Source organism: Mus caroli, chromosome 7 (genome assembly GCF_900094665.2).
Source record: "Mus caroli chromosome 7, CAROLI_EIJ_v1.1, whole genome shotgun sequence".
NCBI classification, from domain to species: domain Eukaryota; kingdom Metazoa; phylum Chordata; class Mammalia; order Rodentia; family Muridae; genus Mus; species Mus caroli.
In genome coordinates this window covers 45,526,604-45,547,301 of record NC_034576.1, presented here as the reverse complement: position 1 = coordinate 45,547,301, position 20,698 = coordinate 45,526,604, and the positions used below count along the sequence as shown (strand labels likewise).

The window sequence follows — 20,698 nt, the reverse complement described above, 5'->3', positions numbered from 1 at the left end:
CTGTCTTCAGACACTCCAGAAGAGGGCGCCAGGTCTCGTTGTGGATGGTTGTGAGCCACCATGTGGTTGCTGGGATTTGAACTCTGGACCTTTGGAGGAGCAGTCGGGTGCTCTTACCCACTGAGCCATCTCACCAGCCCTTTTACATTTTTTAATACATGGTCTCACCACATAGCCTATGCTGGCCTTAATGCTGTGGTTTCTTCAATGTTATCTCCCTGAATTCGAGTGAGAGTGTACCAGCCTTCCGACTGCCACACATGCCCTCGGAGGACATTTTAGAGGGCATTCCCAATCCCCAAATTGGAACCCACACTGTTCAAAACCTGGAGCTTTGTGAGCACTGGTGTGACACAGAGCAAAGTTCTTGGCCTGTCTTGAAGGGAGGGTCACAGTCTCCGCATCCCTGTGAAAACTACAAAGTTACCATCAGGCTGTGTATAAAAAAATGTGTATGAAACATAAATGACTTCTGTTTGTCTTTATGGACCATTTATATTTTGTTGTTGTTGTTTGTTTGTTTGTTTGTTTTTGAGACAGGGTTAGTCTCTGTATCCCTGGCTATCCTAGAACTCACTCTGTAGACCAGGCTGGTCTCAAACTCAAAGATCCCCCTGCCTCTGCCTCTAAAGTGCTGGGATTAAAGGTGTGCGCCACCACCACATCTAGTTACGGTGGGCCTTTAGTTTTAATTATGTGTGTGTGTAAATCCGGCTGTGGTATGTGCACATGAGTGTAGTGTCCACAGAGCCCAGAAGAGAGCACTGGAGCCCCTGGAGCTGCAGTTACACATTGTTGTGAGCTAAGAACTAAACTAAACTTCTTGGTAAGAGCAGCAAGCACTTTTAACCACTGAGCCATCTCCCCAGACTGCCCTACCCCCAGAAGTTATTTTGATAAGGAGAGCCAACTGTATTTAATTGCATACCTACTTTGTGACAGACACTCATCTAGTCCTTTGCACATCTTATGGCAGAGGGGAAGAGCCAAGACACACATAGTGTGCCTGGAAGGTGGCTCTTAAGACCCCAGGATCCAAGCTTCTGAGCCCAGCAAGCCCTACATTGAGTGTCACTCACACTGATCAGTCTTGATACTGATCTTTGGAGTCATCATGATACTTGCTCAACATCTTTTCCTGGAACATAATCTGCTCCCAAGTTTGTGAGCTGCTTCCTGCTCTATACAACCCTGCCCTGAGCCTCAGCCTAGGCTGATGGGACCGATAGACATCAGAGGCAGAGTCCCCAGTTTGACACTGGCCCTCCATCCCAAGCATCATAGGATGTGTGTTGGGATGTGTGTGTGCTGGGATGTGTGTGTGCTGGGTGGGGCTGGAGAGTTCAGGGGGTGAGAAGTGGGGACGAGAAGACAGCTGTGAGCGAGGAAATCACACAAGATTGGTGTTATGGCATATGCTTATAATTCTAGTACTTAGGAAGCTGAGACAGGAGGATTGCCAGTTTGAGCAAGACCTAGACTTAAAAAAACAAAACAAAACAAAAAACAAAAACCACGTACTGGGACTTAGTAAGAAAATGTTTGTCTACTGTATCCAGAGAGCAGGGTCCACTCCTCTGCACCGTCAGAGTCAGAGGGTGAGGCTGGCCGTCCCTGCTCAGATGTCTGACTTTCACAGGGCTTTCTCATTGTCACAGGATTGAGTTGCCTAGAGTGTCTGTCCCGTGAGGCCTAGGGATCCTCCTGTCTCTGTTTCCCAACAATGGGATTAGAAAGATGCACTGCCCAGCCAAGGCTTTTGTGTGGGTGTCGGAGACTAAACTCAGGTCCCCATAACTGGGCAGCAAACATTTCAACAACCACGCTGTGTCTACAGACCTGTTCTGTCTTATAGCCCTCTCCCCTCCTGGCATGGTGTAACCTGCTGTGACAAACTCGTTCTGCCCCAATGCCACAGCTGCCTCTGGACTGGGAGTCGATACTGGTATCTGTAAATTCATGGCTTCCACTTCATTTAGTAAATTTGAGGTCAGTATTTCTAGAAATGCGTGCCCCATCTGAAGGTTAGCCTTAAAATACTATGCCTTTTTAATACTCCACCCCCCAATCTGTAATTCGGGATTACAGATATATGCCACATCTGGATGCATATGCTTTTAGAGTAGAGTCACAGAGCTTCTCCCAATCCTCTTGTTTATTTATTTATGTATTTATATGTTTTGTTTTGTGTTGTTCTGGGGACTTGAACTCTGGGCCTCACACAAGCCTTCTATGGTTGCGTCACACCCCAGTCCCTACTGGGGAATTCTAGGTAGGGGTGTCCCTAAAACACACCCCTGCCCTTCAGTGGGATATCCTAGGCAGGGGCAGCTCCTGACCCGCATCTCCTGCTTTGTTCTCACATCTACCTTGATATAGGTCTCACTAAGCTCCCTGGGCTGGCCTAGCCTTAAGTTTATTCTGCAGGTCAAGCAGATCTTTACCTGTGACTCTCCTGCCTCAGCCTCCCGAGCAGCTAGAATAGCATGTGTATGTCCTGAGATTCTACTCGCTTTTCTTTCATGGTTTCTCTTCTCTCATATCTATTGATTTGTCTTCAAAGTCATTAATTTCATCCCCCGTCTGTAAAATGTAAACAATTCCAATTGCTTTTTGAGCTTTTTGAATTTCCACTTAATTATTTTCACTGTTTCAGTATCCTCCTATGATCCCCTGGCTAGTCATTTCTTGTGCCTTATTGCCTAGAAACCTCCAGTGAGGGGCTTGGGTGTGGCTATGTGGTAGAGACCTTATCTACAAGGCAGGAACCCCTAGCCCTCACCCCCACACATACAATGTGAAGATATGAATATCTTTGTCTTGGGGAGTGGGGCATGAATTTTAGTGAGATGTCATTGGTGGCTCTGACATGTGGTTTTTCTTCTTCTTCTTCTTCAAGAAATGCCAGCCTGTGGAGGTGTGGTATCTCTGCTAGCTCACCATCACTGTCCTGTTTGTGTCCTGTGTTGTTGGAGTCCTAGGCAATGGGCTGGTGCTGTGGATGGCTGTGTGATGCTGTGTTCTGCATGGCCCGCACTGTCACTATGATCTGATTCTTCAGCCTGGTCCTGGCTGACTTAACTGTTCTCTTGTCTGTGCCTATTTCCATGTGTATCATAGTCCATGGCTGGTGGCCTTCTTGATCTGTAAACTCTGCATGGCCTTTCTAGTTCCCACCTTCTTCATCAGCATCTATTTGCTGTGGATCATCTTTGTGGATCCCTGCATCTTGGTCCTGTACCGTGTGTGGGCAGAATGGTGCAGCGAGCCACATGGCTGTCCATGGTGGTGTGGCTGCTGGAAGCTGCTGCCTGCTCTCTATACTTGAAGTTCTGAACTACTGGGAAACTACATGGCTGTGAATGCTGCTACTTCCACTTCAGTTCAGAGAAAGAGACAGGGCAGGACTGAAGTGCAACGGTTGCTAAGCGACAGACAGCAATAGCCATCACCCACTTGCTGCTTGGCTTCTTAGTACTCCTGACTGTCATCAGCGTCTGTGCCCACTGCATTCGGTCCAGGCTTCGGATGGAGGGCTGGGTGCATGCAAGGCTGTCCAAGAAGCTGCTGCTGGTGGTTGTAAGCGCCTTCCTCGTCTTCTGGTTCCCTTTTAAGGTGGTGCTCTTGGTGAAGTCAGTGCTTCTGATGTCTCTACAGCAGCCCCACTACCCCAAGACAGAGCTCATCTCATGGGCTGCCTTCTCCTTGAGCTGCCTCAACCCCTTCCTCTATGTCTTCATCAGCAGAGATTTCCAACAGAAAAATTTCCAGTCTCTATCTTCTGCCCTGGCTAGAGTGTTTGGGGAAAAGGGTTTTATCAGTCATCCTGTCCCTGAGGCCAATACCCTAGCAGAGGGTAGAAACCTTAGTTCAAACTAGAAGTCCACCTTCATAGTCTGTAAGCAAATACATTAACTTCTGAGACAAGCTTCTACCACTAGGAAGTCCTCCCAGCAATCCATCCTCAGAGGCCTTCTTAGTATTGGCATCAGCATCTATTTTCCAAATGGTGAATAGGGAAAACAAGACTACATTTCCCAGTATCCTTTGCAACTATATATAGCCATGTGACTGAAATCTGGGCAATAGCCTGTTAAGTATGCAATGTAACTTCCTCAAAGGGACTAAATGTGAGAGCTCTGTCCATCCTTCCTTAGTTTGACTAGAATAGGATGTATTAGCCAGTTTTTGCTAATTGACAAACATCCCCTTTCAAGTGTAAAGGCATTTAAAAAACAAAACCCACATGGGGCTGGAGAGATGGCTCAGTGGTTAAGAGCTCGTACAGTGGATCCGATTCTGATTTTGATTCCCAGCGCCCATATGCTAATATTCAACTGTCCATACAGTTGTAGGGGATCCAGCACCCTCTTCTGATCTCTGCTAGAACCAAGCTTAGTCATACATGCAAACAAAACACTCATGCACATTGTCTTAGTTGGGGTTTTACTTCTGTGAATGGACACCATGACCAAGGCAACTCTTATAAGGACAACATTTAATTGGGGCTGGCTTACAGGTTTAGAGGTTCAGTCCATTATCATCAAGACAGGAGCATGGCAGCATCTAGGCAGGCGTGGTGTAAGAAGAGCTGAGAGTTCTACATCTTGGTCCAAAGGCAAAAGGGAGAATATTGGCTTCCATGCATCTAGGATGAGGGTCTCAAAGCCCATCCCCACAGTGACACACTTCCTCCAACAAGGCCACACCTCCTAATTGTGCCACTCCCTGGGCCAAGCATATGCAAACCATCACACGTGTTAAATAAGTAAATCTAAAAACAAAAAAAAAACCTTTTATGATTTCTGCAGCTCAGCAGTTTGGGTTGGGATCAGCTGAGCATTTTTCCCATTGAAGTTGGGCTCTCTCATGTTGTTCTGAGGAGCAGTTGGCTGTTGTCTGGGATGAGCACACTGACTAAGCCATAGAGTTTCCATTCTCCCACATGCTTGCTTTGTGTGTATGCCTCTCTCTCTCTCCTCTCTCTCTCTCTCTCTCTCTCTCTCTCTCTCTCTCTCTCTCTCTCTCTCTCTCTCTCTCTGTGTGTGTCTTTGTATACATGCTATGGCATGCATGTAGAAGTCAAAGAACAACTGTCTGGGGTTGACTCCCTCCTTCTACCTTGTGGGTCTTGGGAAACCTAACTCAAAGCAGCAAGCACGTTTTGGGGGGCAGCCATCACACTGGCCCAAGACTATGTGTAAATCAAGATAGTAGATGTTTCTACTACCCAGTTGGAATCAGGTTGTCCACCAACTGAAACCCTAAGCAGCCCTTAACTAGTGCATCTCATAAGTACTCCTTCCCTCCTTAGTGTGGTGGCACAACTCTGTAATTATAGCACCAGGGAGGCTGGGTAGGGAGGGTTACAAGTTCAAGGCCAACCTTGAATACATAGCAATCTGTACCAGACCACAGAAGGCAAAGTGGGTTGAGGTGAGGGCATGCCACAGATTCCTTGTCCAGTGCTCTTTCAGCCCTGAGGTCTGGGCTGTCATCGGTGAAGAACCCCAGTTCAAATCTTCTTAAGCATATTCCTCATATTTCCAGGGTAAGTTCCACCACAAAAACCCATACTGAAGCTGTCTGCTGGTGTGGGTCTTAAGCTAGGTCACAATGAGGACCCAGATATAAATCAGTTATGGGGCAATCACGGGCCAGCCCAGGCTTGTATTGTAAGAATGTCTCTGTCTTGAAAAAGAAACGCAAAACCTTGAGAGAGGCTCCAGAGGCCATGCCGCTAACTGAGGATTTACAGGCAGCTAGCTAGTGATTGCAAGGGGATGCAGACATTTTCTTCAGTAGTATAGCCACTAACAAGTTTTTCAGACTTCTGTGAGCAATCCTAGTTAAACCCATTAGGTCACACACAAAAAGACATGGCCACAGAAGCTGTGGGTTGGTCAGGGTTCTCTGGAGGAGCAGAGCTGACAGAGTGAGTACACATGGGAAGAACTGACTAGACTGACTTTCATGATGCAGCCTGGACAGACCAACAATGGCTGTCTTCACAATGAAGAGACTTGAGGACCAGTGGCTGTTCAATCCACGAGGCTGGGATACCTCAAGATTTCCAATCTGATGCTAAAGGCCTTGAGGATACTGGGTGAGCCACTGGTCTTCAGTTCACATCGGAAGACAGAAGAGACTGAGCTCTGAGATCAGGGAAGGGTGACATAGGCGGCGGCAGCAGCAGCAGCAGCAGCAGTGTTGATGAACTTAACTTTGTCAGGGAGACACAAAGGCATTAACCACAGGGGACTGTTGTGTAGACTGAAAACCTTCATCTGGGAGGCCAGCTCCTTAATCTAGGAAGTAATAAGCAACTCACAGGCTTCAGAAAGTCCCTGAAATTGAGCAGACTCACTAGGCTCCTCCCTCTTCATGCATACGTAAGCAGAAAGGACTGCTAAGGGTCACTCTCAGACCAACTGAACTGTCTGGGAAAGACAACCTCTAAGCTGTTGAGCTGTCTGCAGGCTGTGCAGTGTGCCCTAGGGTCCCATCTTATGTGAGTTGTCACCCATGCTAGGATGGGCTATTGTCAAAGTCGGCTATCTGAGTCATTTCTGCTTCTGTAAGTAACCCCAATAAAACTCACTGGTTCACCAAGATGGACTTTGGTGGCATCTGTTCTTTGTTCTGTGGTCAGTTCTCTATTCATGGTGAGTAGATGTTTATGTCTTCCCAGGAATAATGTCACACAACTGACTAGGTGGGGGAAGGAAGGGATTCAGTAGGTATGGGAAGGGACAAGATGAGGGACAAGGGGGATGAGTATGATTAAACATTACATTATAAACATGGAAGAATGTGCCATAACGAAACCCACTATTGTGCACAATTAATACCTGCTAATTTAAAAACTTAAACAAAAAGTGAAACAAATGAAGAAGAATCAGAAAAAAAAATTGAACAAGATAAGAAGACCTGCCATTACAAGGAATTTCTTGAAGCTTTGAAAGCCTGCGTAAGTGTGGATCATAACCCATGTATCTGCCATGATCATTTATCTGCCAGATCTCCAGCCCCATCTCCTGAGAATAAGGCTTTCCTCTGAATAACCATAATATCACTCCCAGTGTCTACACCAGGAGGCTCACTGCCTCCTTCAACTCCAGCTTCAGGTGTTCTGACGCCCTCTTCTGACCTCTGTGGGTACTGCACTCAACACCTCCCATCCAGATAGATAGGCACTGCACGTAAATAAAAAATAAAAGGAAGGAAGGAAGGAAGGGAGGAAGGAAGGAAGGAAGAGGGGCTGGAGAGGAGAGGCAGTATGGTGGTTAAAAGTTACTGGCTGCTTTCCAGAGGACTCCAGTTTGACCCCAAGCCCCCACAAGACAGTTTACAACCATTTGTAACCCCAATTCCAGGGCCACTCAACACCCTCTTCTGGCTCCTGAGGGCATGGTGTGCACAGACAGACACACCTGCAGGCAATGTAAATGCTAACAGTTCTGAGGGGAAAAGGTATCCTGGCAGTCAGGAGCCAAGGAATACCACAGAGTCACACCACACAACAAACCTCATACAAGATGAAGGCAGGCTTTATGTAGGACTTCCAGGGGTGGGGCTTTCCAGGGTGGCCTGGGATAGGATAGGGCTTGTGTTCCTGCATCTCTACGGGCTGGGTCCGCCTGCTAGAGTATTCTCAGGGGCGGGGGTGTGGAGGGGGGTGCGGGGGGAGGGGCAGAGTCTGGTTGTTGGGTGTCCTTGGGTGTGGGGCCTGGCCACTTGTATGCCTCGAGGGTCTTACACAGGCAAAACACCATGCTAGTTTTTAAAATTTACACATAAAAGTAAATCTTTGTCTTTGAAAGAAAGAGAGCTCTAACCTCCTTGGACACTACAGAATGCCCTTTCAAAGAATTCCTGTGCTCTAGGGACAGAGAAACAGAAGCCACAATTCACTCAGAAACATCGGAGTCAGACGCCGAGGAAGAGCTGTGCATTGAAATTTCAGCTACAAGGAGAAAACAAGGTCAAAAAGGAAATTAGCAAACGGTTCAAGAAGCAAGAAAAGGAATCACAAAATAAACTAGAAGGAAGGAGCAGAGACCTGCAGAGAAGATGGCTTCTTGGTAGGAGTGGTTCTCTCTTTTCCCATAGTCCCCATGGTTTCCATTCCTACCCTCTTGGTTCCCACCACCCCCTCAGTCCTCCAGTTCCCACTGTTCCCACTCCTCCAGTTCCCACTGTTCCCACTCCCTCAGTTCCCACTGTTCCCACTCCTCCAGTTCCCACTGTTCCCACTCCCTCAGTTCCCACTGTTCTCACTCCTCCAGTTTCCACTGTTCCCACTCCCTCAGTTCCCACTGTTCCCACTCCTCCAGTTCCCACTGTTCCTACTCCTCCAGTTCCCACTGTTCCTACTCCCTCAGTTCCCACTGTTCCCACTCCCTCAGTTCCCACTGTTCCCACTCCCTCAGCTCCCACTGTTCCCACTCCCTCAGTTTCCATGGAGTAGCCATCCCAGTCAGTCTTCATCCAAGACTGACTTCTTCGGGAAGGGAGCATGGGATCCTGAGCAGGCTTCCTGATGATGCCCTAGCCTCTGTGGTTGCAGATGTCACAGGGACCTCCCTGGTGACAGTGGGTTGTCCTCTGTGCAGAGGACTGGAACATCTCTAAAGAGCTCCCCATAGAAGATGATTGAAGTAGAAACTTAAGGGTCCTTTGGAAAGTCAGTTGTATTGGATGGTGTTTTGCTGGGGCAAACAGGTGAAGGAATGTTTACTGAGGCAGACACAGGAGAAAGGATGTTCTGCTAAAGCAAGCACGTGAAAGGACAGATGATGAAGGATTCTTTGCTAACGACACACATGTATTGGTCCACTTTACAATGCATAGTTGAGCTCCATTTGTTGGGACTCTGTAGAGAGAACCACGCCAAAAACTTCTGATGTATGTTAGTGACTTCTTGCTGCTTCTGTGGACTCGGGCCAGTTGGCAGAGTGATGTCACTGAGACAGACTCATGTGCCGGTCCATCCTGCTGACTCGAGCGGAGGCGGAGGCCTGGCTGACTCTGCTCCGTCGTGCCACTGCTGCTGATTCATGTTTGCTATCCTGGCTCTACTGAGCTGGACTGCTGGTGTTCCTGTGAAGTTTTTTTTGTGAGTGGACAGAGCTGCCACTGCTGACCTGTGAACAAAACTGCCGGTTCTCTGATAACACAGATGGGATTTGCTCCAATGAACCCTTTCTAAGCAGGTCCGCTTCCCTGTATGCATTCTTTCCCACTACCTCTGGAGGGTGGTGGGCTAGAAGGGAGGTTAAAGCATTTAGGAACCATCACTAAAGATAGATGTTGAAAAAAATTCAAGTTACATATGACTCCTTGGTCAGATGCTCGGTCGCCTTAAATCTCAGGTCCCAGGCAGACATCTGTATGCATGCAAGCTGCTGGAATGAGCATCCTTGTCACTGATGAGGATATTTAGCTCAGAGTGATTAAGCCACTTACTGAAGGTCACACAGCAAAGAGAAATGGGGTCAGGGCTCCATGGGTGTGACTTGATTAATACATTGAATTAAATACATAGGCACCTGTCAGGTAAATGGGTGGACAAGTGGGGGAGCAATATCTTAGGGGTGGTTCTAATCTTTAAGAGGGAGGGCCTAACAACTAGAAGAGCTGCTAATATCTTAGGAAGGGGTCAATACTCCCAGAGAGGGGCTGATTTACCACCCAAAGGGCTTAGCTTTATGGAGGGCCTGTCACAGTATTGGAAAGCCTGTGTCTTTATTCTTCACTCTTTACTTTTTCAGCAAGCACTAACCTAGCTAGCACACAATAGGTACACATGTGCCCTCCCTCTGGATCGAAGCTCCAGGAGCTTACAGCACACAGGCGCACACAGAGTAGAAGCCAGCTCCTTACCGAGGGAGGCTTCACTCTTAATCACTACCTGTGAGTGTCTCCAGGAAGGCAGCAGGGGAGGCAGAGCCCCCAATCTGGCCTGGTTTTATCTTCCCAGCAGTAGGAGACAGTCTGTCACCCATGTTGGGAAATAGCTGTCATGAGCTCTTCGCCCCCTGACATCTCCCCGCCCAGCGCAGAACCCGCCCTGAAAACAGGTGCGGGCCTACGGCTGCTCCTGGAGCGCCTGCATTTTCTCATCCTGTGGCTGTACAAAAAGGCTGGCAGACCCACTGCCCGTGCAAAATTCGAAATCAAGACCCAGGGACCCTGCAGCAAGTTGTCCTCCAGCACCAGGCATGAATTCTGGTTCTTATTCTTGTTTACGTGGGAAAAAGAGTTGGCAAGAGGGTGTGCCGACTCCTGGTCCCACCCATTTATAAGGGTGACTGAGGCCGTGTCCCACTGTGAGTCGGGAGCGCAGCAGCTACAGGGGTGAAGATGCAGGCTTTGAAAATGGGGCCTCTGGCTAGGGCAGGCCTGTGGGTCCATCTACCTAAAGGCAGGAGGAGTCTGAGTTCAAGGCCATCCTGGGAAACTTTTTGATGTTTTAAAAACAAAACCCAGCTGGGGGCGCAGCTTACTGATGGAGCCCCTGCCCACAACCCCCCAGCGAGGGGTTGGAGGTGTGGCTCAGCAATACAATAAGCTGATAGTGTGACAATGCTCTCTATTCCACATCCAGTGCACTACTAAAAAGAATGAAAGAAAAGAGCGAGAAAGGAGAAAAGGGAAGAAACCAGCTTCCTGTGGCCTCCTGTGTGCAGGTGGGACGTCGGTAGCCAGACGGTGGGCACAAAGTTCAGGACCAAGGAGGCCTCTGAGAAGCGTCAGGCAGGATTTGTTTCAGAGCTCTCTGGGTGCTTGTTGTTATGCCCAAGTTGCAGGGATCCAAAGACCACTGAGGAGCCAATTCCAATGTAAAGCACACAAAGGTCTTTATTACAAGCTCTAGAGCAAGGTCTCCCACCACCCCCTTTGCAGCGGGTCAGAAGGCCCCGAGTCTAGGGATTTAGAGGTTTTATCATGGTTACAGCAAACTTGAGGAATTTCCATACGGGCCAGCAAGTTAATATTTTAAAAGCTGTATTTCTGACCTAGTCTGCAGGAACTGAACACGAGAGCAGAACCACCCGACAGGATGGTCAGGTTATCTATTCTCCGAAGGATGTCTTAGGCTATCTCCATGTACCTTGGTCCTACTACTGTTGCTAAGAGGGGTAGGTTGCCAAAGAATGTTAGGGGTGTCATAGGATGCTTGCCCAGGCGCGAGTTTCTTCCTGGAACTGGAGCTTAGCCCCTGGTCTTGCACAAAATGGAGTTTCTTAAATAATGGAGTTGGGGGCTTTACAATGTGAGGTATGTGAGCAGGAGAGAATGGGTGTGTGTGTGTATGTGTGTGCAAAAAAGATCCCTCTAGGGCCCATGTGTGGGTAAGCAGAAGCCAAGACGAGGCAGGGCAAAGGGAGCAACCTTAGGACGGAGAGCCCGAGAAGGAGCTTGGAGCAGAGGTGAAGGGCAGAAAGAACAGAGAATTGTAGGGTGCTTGGTTAGCGTGCGGAGCTGATTGCAGGCTCAATTCCGCACCCCCTTCTCCTTCTTTGTCCCCCTCCCCCACTTTCCACAGCAACCCCAAGACAAAGCCTGGGTAAATCTCCTACCCACTTCCTCTTTCCCAACGCCAAGGCCCAGCCCTCCACAGCCTGGCCACGCCCTCCAGACCCTCTCAGGGTTCGAAGACATACAGGCGGGCAAAACACTCAAACATAAAACCAAAACCGATTTTTTTTGTTTTTTTTTAAGATTTATTTATTCATTATATGTAAGTACACTGTAGCTGTCTTCAGACACTCCAGAAGAGGGCACCAGATCTCGTTACGGATGGTTGTGAGCCACCATGTGGTTGCTGGGATTTGAACTCTGGACCTTTGGAAGAGCAGTCGGGTGCTCTTACCCACTGAGCCATCTCACCAGCCCCAAAACCGAATTTTTAAACTTAAAAATTACATTCATTTATTTACTTGGGGGGTGTAAAAGCTTGTGGTGTTTGACCACCATCTTGCTATCCATCCCCCTCCAATTTTAAAGACAGAGTCTTGGTTACCTCAAGCTAGCCTCAAAGTTGCTGTGTAGGTGAGGGTGGCCTTGAACTTCTGATCCTCCTGTCCCTACCTCCCAAGTTCTGGGTTTTCAGGCCTGTGGGACTATGCCCTGGGACCCAGGGCTTCTTGCTAGCTAGGCCAGTGCTCCAGCAAGTGCGCTCACCCAGCCCTCTTACGAATTTAAACGTGCCTGTTATCCCTCCTCTTAGAGAGTATGTGTGTTAAAGACTGGCCTCAAACCCAGGATCCTCTTGGCCCCAAACACAGGGTCCTCCCTGCTGAGTTTGCAGGCAGTGGCTGCTTCTGGTTTAAATGGGTTTTACTAGGTTTTGGAGGGGAGTCGTCCCTTCCTTGCCTGTACCTCAGGGCTCACACCCTGGCTCTCTTTTCTCACCTTCCACTAAAGTTGTCCTTCTGCCTCCCACTTCATGTGGTCACAGGGGCCATTAGGTCTGCCCTAACAACCTGAGTTTCTCTTAGCCACATGAGGACCTGTCAGTATCGCTGTTCCCACCTGATTTCAGAGTTTCCCTCTGCACCCCAGGAATCAGGGTGCACACATCCTGAAGCCTCTAGCCCCCCAAAACCAGCCCTGCTCTGTAATCCTGTGCGTCCTCAGTCACACTCTTCATTCATTCATGGGTTGCCACAGTTCAACCAACACCAACCACGTGCCAGGGAGTTGCCCCAGATACCGCACAGACAAACCCCTTGTCTTTGTTTCTGTGATGAAATTCTGAAAGGAGAAAGGGTTTGTCTTGATTCCTGGGGCTTATTACTATAGTAGTAGGGAAACTGAGGCAGCAGGTGATAGAGGCAGCCGGTGGATCCAGTCAAGAAACAGGAGACAAACAAAATACTGGTGCTCAGCTCAGCTTCTCAACGGCTTGCTGCCCATAGTTAAGATGGCTGCCCACAGTCTGGAGGGCTGCCCATAGTTAAGATGGCTCTTCCCACCTCAAAAGAATCAAGCCAGTCTCCCACAGGTATGCGTGAACTCATCTCCCTGGTGATTCTAGATCCTGTTGACAATTCATATCCCTCCTTTTATTGTGTGTGTGTGAAAGTGTTTCAAGGGTATGGGTGATGCAGGCAGGCAACGGTAATCATAAATATCAGGAAGCCAGGAGGTGGCTTAGTGAGTAAAGGGGCTCACAGCCCACCCTGACAGCCTGAACCCAGGGACAAACATGGTAGAAGGAGAGAACTACTGACTACTGAAAATTGTCTAAATTGTCTAACCTCTGTACACACACACACACACACACACACGTACATTCACATATATGTACACAAAATAATGTGATGTTTTTTAATGCCAGAAAGGGGTTTCAGTGAAGGGCTGAGAGGAGTGTCCACCTCTTCTGAGGTGGCATTGAATGGGAAACCTTGAGGGCTTGAGTTGGCCAGACTTGTAAAGAGGGTCTCTTAGATGTGTATATTGGGCTAGAACCCAGACAGCGAAAGGAGGTGGGGTGTGTGATTCAGTGAGCTGCAGAGATTCCCTACCCAGTGCTTCTCTGCCCCCGGGGTCCTGACTGGCTTTGGTGAAGAGCCCCGGTTCGAATCTTCCTCATCTCTGAGGAACAGATTCTTTAGACTCCAGAGTGTGACTTCCACCATGCGAGCCTATGCTGAAGCTTCCTGCTGGGCTGGGCTGAGAGACTTGAAGATGCTTGGCCCAGTGAGTTGGAGGTATGGCCTTGTTGGAGGAAGTGTGTCACTGTGGGGGTGGGCTTTGAGACCCTCCTTCTAGCTGCCTGGAAGAAAGTCTGTTCCTGCTTGCCTTCGGACCAAGATGTGGAACTCTCAGCTCCACCTCCCGTGTCATGCCTGCCTGCCATGCTTCCTGCCATGATGAAAATGGACTGAACCTCAGAACCTGTAAGCCAGCCCCAGTTAAATGTTGTCCTTATAAGAGTTGCCTTGGTCATGGTGTCTGTTCACAGCAATGGAAACCCTAACTAAGACAGAGACAATGGGGAACCAGATATGAATCGATTATTAAAGAATTCCAGGCAATTTGGGACATGAGTAGGGCACAGAGCTTTATAGCATCTGGGGAGAGGCAGAGCTGGAGAGGCAGCTCAATGGTTAAGAACAGTTGCTGCTCCAGGAGAGATTCTGAGTTCAGTTCCCAGCACCCAGGTAAGGCAGCTCACCACCACCTTGATTCCAGCTCCAGGGGATTAAGATGCCCTCCTACACACACCCATACACACACACACACACACACACACACACACACACACACACACACAGAGGGGGGGGTGGTTAGGTGAAGAGGAATATTGGAATATTCTGTCTGTAAAAGTCAGAGAGGGCTTTTCAGGAAGGGACACAAATTGGGAACTGTGTGAGTAGGAGTCGTCAGGGTGGAGGTAGAAGTTTGCCCATTGAGTGATTCATCTGCATTTTTTGTTTCAATCTTAGTTTTTGAGACAAGGTCTCATGTGGTCCATGTGTTATTAAGACTGAAGCATGTAAGGCTGGAGAGATGGGTCAGAAGTTAAGACCTGGGCCTCTCAGAGGACCCAGGTTCAGTTCCAAGTCCCAACATGGTGGCTTACACCCTTCTGTAACTCTAGTTCCAGGGGATCTGCCACATTTTTCTGGTTTCCAAGGCATTGCACACACATGATGCATAGACAGGCCAAACACACGTATGCATAAAAGATAAACCTTTATAAAACTGTGGCCCTGCACAAAGTAGATACATAGTCCCTTACCCGAGGTATGGCTGGAACTCATTCTTAGGATTCTGCATTCAAGGATGTGACACTCTCCCAGCCTGATGAAATAAGTGATAGTCAGAAAAGGGTTCCTCAAGAAGGTGGCACCCAATGAGGTTTTGAAGGGTGAATAGGAGTATGGTATCTACAGTAATGAGATGAAGCCAGACGCACCAGAATGATGAAATATCAGGAACATGTTTGTGTGTGTGTGTGTGCGCGCGCGCGTGTGTGTGTCTTATTCTAGGAAGTACAGTCCAGAAAGAAGGGAAGTGGTGGTCAGGAGGCTGATGAGGTGGGTGGAGTCAGAATGTACAGAGCAGGGGGGCCCTGGCCCTACCTGGGGGACCCATATAAACAAGCCATTCCTTCCATTCCCAGAGGGACCTGAGGCCCAGACTTGGTCTTCTGGCTGGTCCTCTTGTTTCCAGCCAGGTCTGACTCTCTCCTCTGTGTGCAAGCTTACCACACTTTAAACTTTGTGTCCTCAAGAGAACACCAGGCCACTAGCTGCTGCCTGGGCACCCCAGAGACACCCGACACCCACTTACAGGTGAGCTTAGGGCCCAACGGGATGAGGGAGGTGGTGGGAGGACCTGAATTTAAATCCTGAGCTGATACCTAAGAGGGTCCAAGTCCTGAGTCCCCCTCCTGGCCTTAGTGGGGCTTTTCATCTAGACTGGCTGGGCCTTGGGCCTTGAGCTTGAAGAGTCTGTGTTCTCCAGAATGGAGGGAGGTGGTAGGGATGAGGAGGACCTGGAGAGTGAGGGTCTGACAAGAGAGGCCAGGGAGCCAAGAATGAACCATAGAAGGTGTAGGACGGGGAGGATACGGGAGTCAGCCCAGGAGTATATGAGCACAGACTGAGGGGTCGTTGGGGAGGAGGGTGCGGACTGAGCTCAGTCAGGGGGATAGAGATAGAGGCATGATTTGTCAAGATGAGAGACTGGTGGGAGGTTACAGGAGCAAAGGAAGAGAGCAGGGCCATTGCTGAGGTACAGCTCTCAGAGGTCAGTGGAGCAGGGGTATGTGTGTGCTCTAACGTGAAGGCTTTGCTGATCTATCCGTCTCTAGACAGCCCATGGAGGACCCTGTGGAGATGGAGCAGCCAGCACCCCTGGGGAGTCAGTACCTGCCCTGGGCAGTTCTTTCTCTCCTCTACTCTCTGATGGCAATTATCTCCTACCTTCTGGACATGACCAGCTACAGCCTGCTTGTCCAGGCTGGAGGATCCCTCCTTCCTGCCCCTCTGTCTGCAGCCTGGTTTGGCCACCAACTCATAGCTGACATCATATTCCTGGGACTCCTCCCGCTCAGCCTCACCTGGATTCGCACCTGCTGGCCCCTGGGCCTCGCCTTCTGCCACCTGGACCCATGTCTGGCCTTCTTGACCTTCTGTGCCAGTGGCCGGCTGCTGATTCATGTGACCGCCGACTGCTGTACCTCCTTGCTCCAGCCATCCTGGGCACTGGGTCATCGTAAAGTTCGCCAAGTGTTTGTCTGGGCTGGTGGGTGCTGGATCCTTCTGCTGGACCTGGCTGGGAGAGCCCTGGGAACATTAAGGGACCGAACTGGTCACAGTGACCCTTTCAACGGGACAATGACCCTGGAATCCCCCAGGCACAACCGGGACCCCTGGGCCTGGAACCCCACCCTGGATCAGTTAGTGTTTGGGTTTGGGGTGCCACTGGGAGTACTAAGGGTCTTCCACAGCCTCGTGCGGGAGCAGCTGCAGCTAGCCAGGGTCTCTGTGAGGCCTCCGCTGCTGGGCCTGCCAGGGGCCACTACAGTCATGCTGTTCGTCTGTTGGTTTCCCTTCCACCTTGTGCTGCTGCTGAGGTTCCTGGGTATGTGGGGGTCCAGACTACAGCTGGAGGAAGTATGGGTACTGCTGAGACCACTGGGGCTCGCTCTGCTGGGCTCAACTAGCGTCTTCCATCCACTGCTGTATGTGTGTGGGGATGTGGAAAACCGGAGAAGGCTGGGCCAGGCCTTGTGGTTCCCTGGAAGGGGAGGAGAGGAGGAGGCAGAAGAACCCCAGGCACTGGAGATGGAGGCTGAGAGGCTCTGCGGCAGCCTGAGGGAGCAGGGCACAGTGTTGGGTGTGGGGTTCCTGTCTTCGGAAAATGTGGGGTGGGCTGAAATGAAGGCACAGGTGATGGAAAGTGAGGTGGGGAAGGAGAGAGAGGTTTAGAAAAGAGGGACAGAGACACGGGGGCGGGGGTAGGGAAGGGAGTGGGTGTATAGAGCACCCAGATAGAGCATCTGGTCCCATGGGTTTGGAGTCACACAGAATGTGGCAGACAGAGGTCCTGACAGGGAACAGGGGGTGACAGACAGCAGAATTACAGGGTAGAGACAGAAACCAGGAGGCTCCATTGAGGTATGTAAATAGAACTGGAGTGATGGAAGAATGGGGAGAGAGGGGCAGGCAGACCAGGAGATGACAGAGCAGGTGACAGGGAGCAGGGGTAGAGAGTCCCTGTCACCAGCCACCCTGCTGGCCCAGGGCTGAGCAGTTTCTGAGCCCTGATGCTGGATGGTCAGTCCCAGGAGATATTCATAAACCTGGATGCTTGCCCCACTAGGTAGTTCAGAGACACATCTGCCAGATTTGGTAATCTGGGGGACTGATTTCTGGCTAGGTGTCAACTACTTTCTGGTATTTTGAAATTCCCAAGTGCCTTCTAATTACACCTCCCCTTTGGGGCTGGAACCCAAGGCTTTGAGCTTATCAGGGCAGAGTCTTACCACGGAGCCACATCCCAGCCCCTCAGCCCCTCACTGGGGAATTCTAAAATGTGCTCTCCTCTCATGCCCCCTCTCCATCCCAAAGGTGAACTCCACGGTCTCTGAGTGGAGACTCCTCCCCCCAGCCCCCTTTTTAGACAAGGGCTCATCCTGTAGCCCAGGCTACAAACACACGGGTGATCCTTCTGCCTCAGGGCCCCTTCCTGTAGGACAACCAGCCTGTACCACTATCATCACACCTGGCAGCCCCGAGCCTGTGACAGCCACATGAAGCAGGATAGAAAGGGGGAATTATTAAGTGGATGTGCATGGAAGGGGAAAGGAACCTTTGCCATAGTGTCTGGCTGAGTCACCAGTTGAAGGTTAAGAGTTGGGCTGGAGAGATGGTTAAGAGCACTAACTGCTCTTCTGAAGGTCCTGAGTTCAAATCCCAGCAACCACATGGTGGCTCACAACCATCCGTAATGAGATTGGATGCCCTCGTCTAGAGAGCCTGAAGACAGTTACAGTGTACTTACCTATAATAAATAAATATTTTTTTTAAAAAAAGGAAAATTAAGAGTTGCAGTACAAACAGGATCTGTGGGCCAGCCTGATAGTTCAGTGGTTAGACACTTACCACCAAGCCTGAAAACCTGCATTCGATACCCAGGACCACACAGGGGAAGGAGAAAACTGACTCCTGCAACTTTGTATCCTTTGACCTCCACATGTGCTGTAGCACCCATGTGTTAGCTTCTTCCCATCAAACAACAACAAAACAAAACAAAACAAACAAAAAAAACTTTTTGTTCTGGTTTCCTTAAAAAAAAAAAAAAAAAAAAAAAAAGCCTTCTACACCAAGCTGTCTTCAATACGAAGGTTAAAATAGCAGTGAGCCTTGCAGAAGTCGGAAGCGTTTATGATCACGCTCCTCTCAAAGCTCTAAACTGCAAACTTTAAGGAACTTAGAAAACAATTTTCTGTTTCTGGGGATCTCATAAACGAAAGTGTAGCCTTTGTGTGCAAGGCGAAGCGTCCCCAGCCCCGCTGTGGACTACGGCTTCCACTGGAGAAATGTAGTCTTTTCTCATGAACCCTGGAAAATACCTGGTGCTGCTTTACCAAGAAAAAGGAAAAATCAGCTCCACTGAATAAAGTCAGAAACCTAATTTAAATAAATCAAAGTGAGCCAGGCTCACTTGAGGGTGGGAACGGTGCTGTCCTGAGAAACCCGCACCCTGGCACCTAGGTGCCCTGGAGAGTACAACCCTCCCCCGAGCCTTTCTCTATGTCAGAATCCTTTCTTGGGTCTTGAGAGATGGCTCAGAAGTTAAGAGTACTGGCTGTTCTTCCATAGGAGTTCAGCGACTAGCACCCAGGTGGCAGCTAACATGCAACTTAGCTCCAGGGAGGTCTGATGCCCTCTTCTCGATCTATGGGCAAGGCACTCATGTGCCCCCACCCCACCCCCACACACAGTTGAAAATAATCTATTTTTTTTTTTTTTGGTACCTTTTCCTGATCGGTCTGAGTTGGTGAGACTGCAGATCTGCACGTGACGTAACCTGTGTGTGATGTCAGAGGGCAACCTGAGGATGTTGATCCCCACTGTCTTAGTCGGGGTTTCTATTCCTGCACAAAACATCATGACCAAGAAGCAAATTGGGGAGGAAAGGGTTTATTCAGCTTACATGTTGTTGTTCATCACCAAAGGAAGTCAGGACTGGAACTCAAGCAGGTCAGGAAGCAGGAGCTGATACAGAGGCCATGGAGGGATGTTCTTTACTGGCTTGATTCCCCTGGCTTGCTCAGCCTGCTCTCTTATAGAACCAAGACTACCAGCCCAGAGATGGTCCCATCCACAATGGGCCCTCCCCCCTTGATCACTAATTGAAAAAAATGCCCCACAGCTGTATCTCATGGAGGCACTTCCTCAACTGAAGCTCCTTTCTCTGTGATAACTCCAGCTGTGTCCAGTTGACACAAAACCGTCCAGTACATGCACCTTCTACCTTGAGATAGGGTGTTGTGGTGGTTTGAAGAAGAATGGCCTCCATAGGCTCATTTATTTAAATGCTAAGTCACCAGGGAGTGTCATTATTTGAGGATGAGATAGAGTAGGTGGCATGGCCTTGTTGGAGATGTGTCACTTGGAGTGGGCTTTGAGGTTTCAAAGGCCCACATCAGGCCCAGCATCTCCATGCTTGAGTATCTAAGCTCTCAACTATTTCTCCAGCATCTTGTCTGCTTGTGTGTCACCTCACTCCCCACAATGATGAACATGGACTAATCCTAAGAAGCTGTAAGCAAGCCCCCAATTAAATCTTTCATCCTATGAGAGGCCCTGGTCGTGGTGACTTGTCGTAGCAATGGGATAGTAACTCAGGTGTCTTTGTTTTGCTTGCCACTGTGTGTAGCAGAGTAGCTGTCCTTTGCGTTTCCAAGGGGTCTCCTGTGTGTACCTTCCATCTTGGAACAGAGGTGCTAGGATCACAGCCTCATGCTTCCGAGCCTGGCTTCCTGTGGGTTTTGGAATGTCAGATTCGGGGCCTCATTTTACCCAGCAAGTACTTTTAACTCCTGAGCCACATCCTCATCACCCAAAATAATTTTTGAGATCTACTTAAGTTTTTTTTCTGTGCCTGTGCGCTGCAGGGGTGCAGTGCCCACGGAGGCACCAGAACCCCTGAAACAGAAGGTTTTGAGCTGTGGTGTGTTGCTAGGGATCCATCCCAGTCCTTTGGAAAAGCAGCCAGTGCCCTTAACCACTAGCCGTCTTTCCAGCCCTAAAACTGTTTCTTAATTCTAACTCTGCTTCACACTGGCTGGGTGCTTAAGAGTCCTCACTGCCTTTGCAGAGGACCTGAGTTTCGAGTTTCCGAGCACCCATGTCTGGTGGTTTGCAGCTGCCTAGTACTCTCTAGTTCCAGGGAATCTAAACCCTCTTCTGGGTTCCATGAAAACACACACACACACGTACATTCACACATACACACGTATATTCAACACATACACATGTACATTCACACATTCACACACACATGTACATTTACACATTCACACACACACACACACACACACACCACATACATGCAATTTAAAAGTAAAATAAGATCAAGGGGTGGTGGTTCACCCTTTTATTCTAGAAGGACAGGCAGATGTCTGCGACTTCAAGACCACTCTGGTCTTATATAGTGAGTTCCAGCT

The 20,698-nt window shown here is 49.3% G+C and overlaps 3 protein-coding genes across 4 annotated transcripts in view; 2 read left to right on the top strand and 1 right to left on the bottom strand.

Annotated features, from left to right (window-relative positions):
• Positions 1-3,879, top strand: part of Gpr32 (G protein-coupled receptor 32) — a 16,365-nt gene extending 12,486 nt beyond the window's left edge. Inside the window, 4 exon segments of the mRNA XM_021166081.1 lie at positions 2,936-3,013; positions 3,015-3,120; positions 3,123-3,248; positions 3,251-3,879. Of these exon segments, the coding sequence (XP_021021740.1) occupies positions 2,936-3,013; positions 3,015-3,120; positions 3,123-3,248; positions 3,251-3,879 (939 nt within the window).
• Klk15 (kallikrein related peptidase 15) overlaps positions 1-20,698 on the bottom strand; it is a 642,438-nt gene that overhangs the window by 289,792 nt on the left and 331,948 nt on the right. The gene's annotated exons all lie outside the window — the stretch shown is intronic.
• On the top strand, positions 11,183-16,959 carry LOC115031481 (C3a anaphylatoxin chemotactic receptor-like). 2 transcript variants are annotated; one of them, XM_029479031.1, is made up of 3 exons: positions 11,183-11,283; positions 15,140-15,311; positions 15,837-16,959. In XM_029479031.1, the coding sequence occupies exon 3, from the start codon at positions 15,840-15,842 to the stop codon at positions 16,950-16,952; it is 1,113 nt and encodes a 370-aa protein (XP_029334891.1). In that variant the 5' UTR covers positions 11,183-11,283; positions 15,140-15,311; positions 15,837-15,839; the 3' UTR covers positions 16,953-16,959. The 2 variants fall into 2 exon arrangements, with proteins under 2 accessions (XP_029334891.1, XP_029334890.1); XM_029479030.1 differs by lacking the exon at positions 11,183-11,283 and having other exon boundaries at positions 15,278-15,311; positions 15,833-16,952.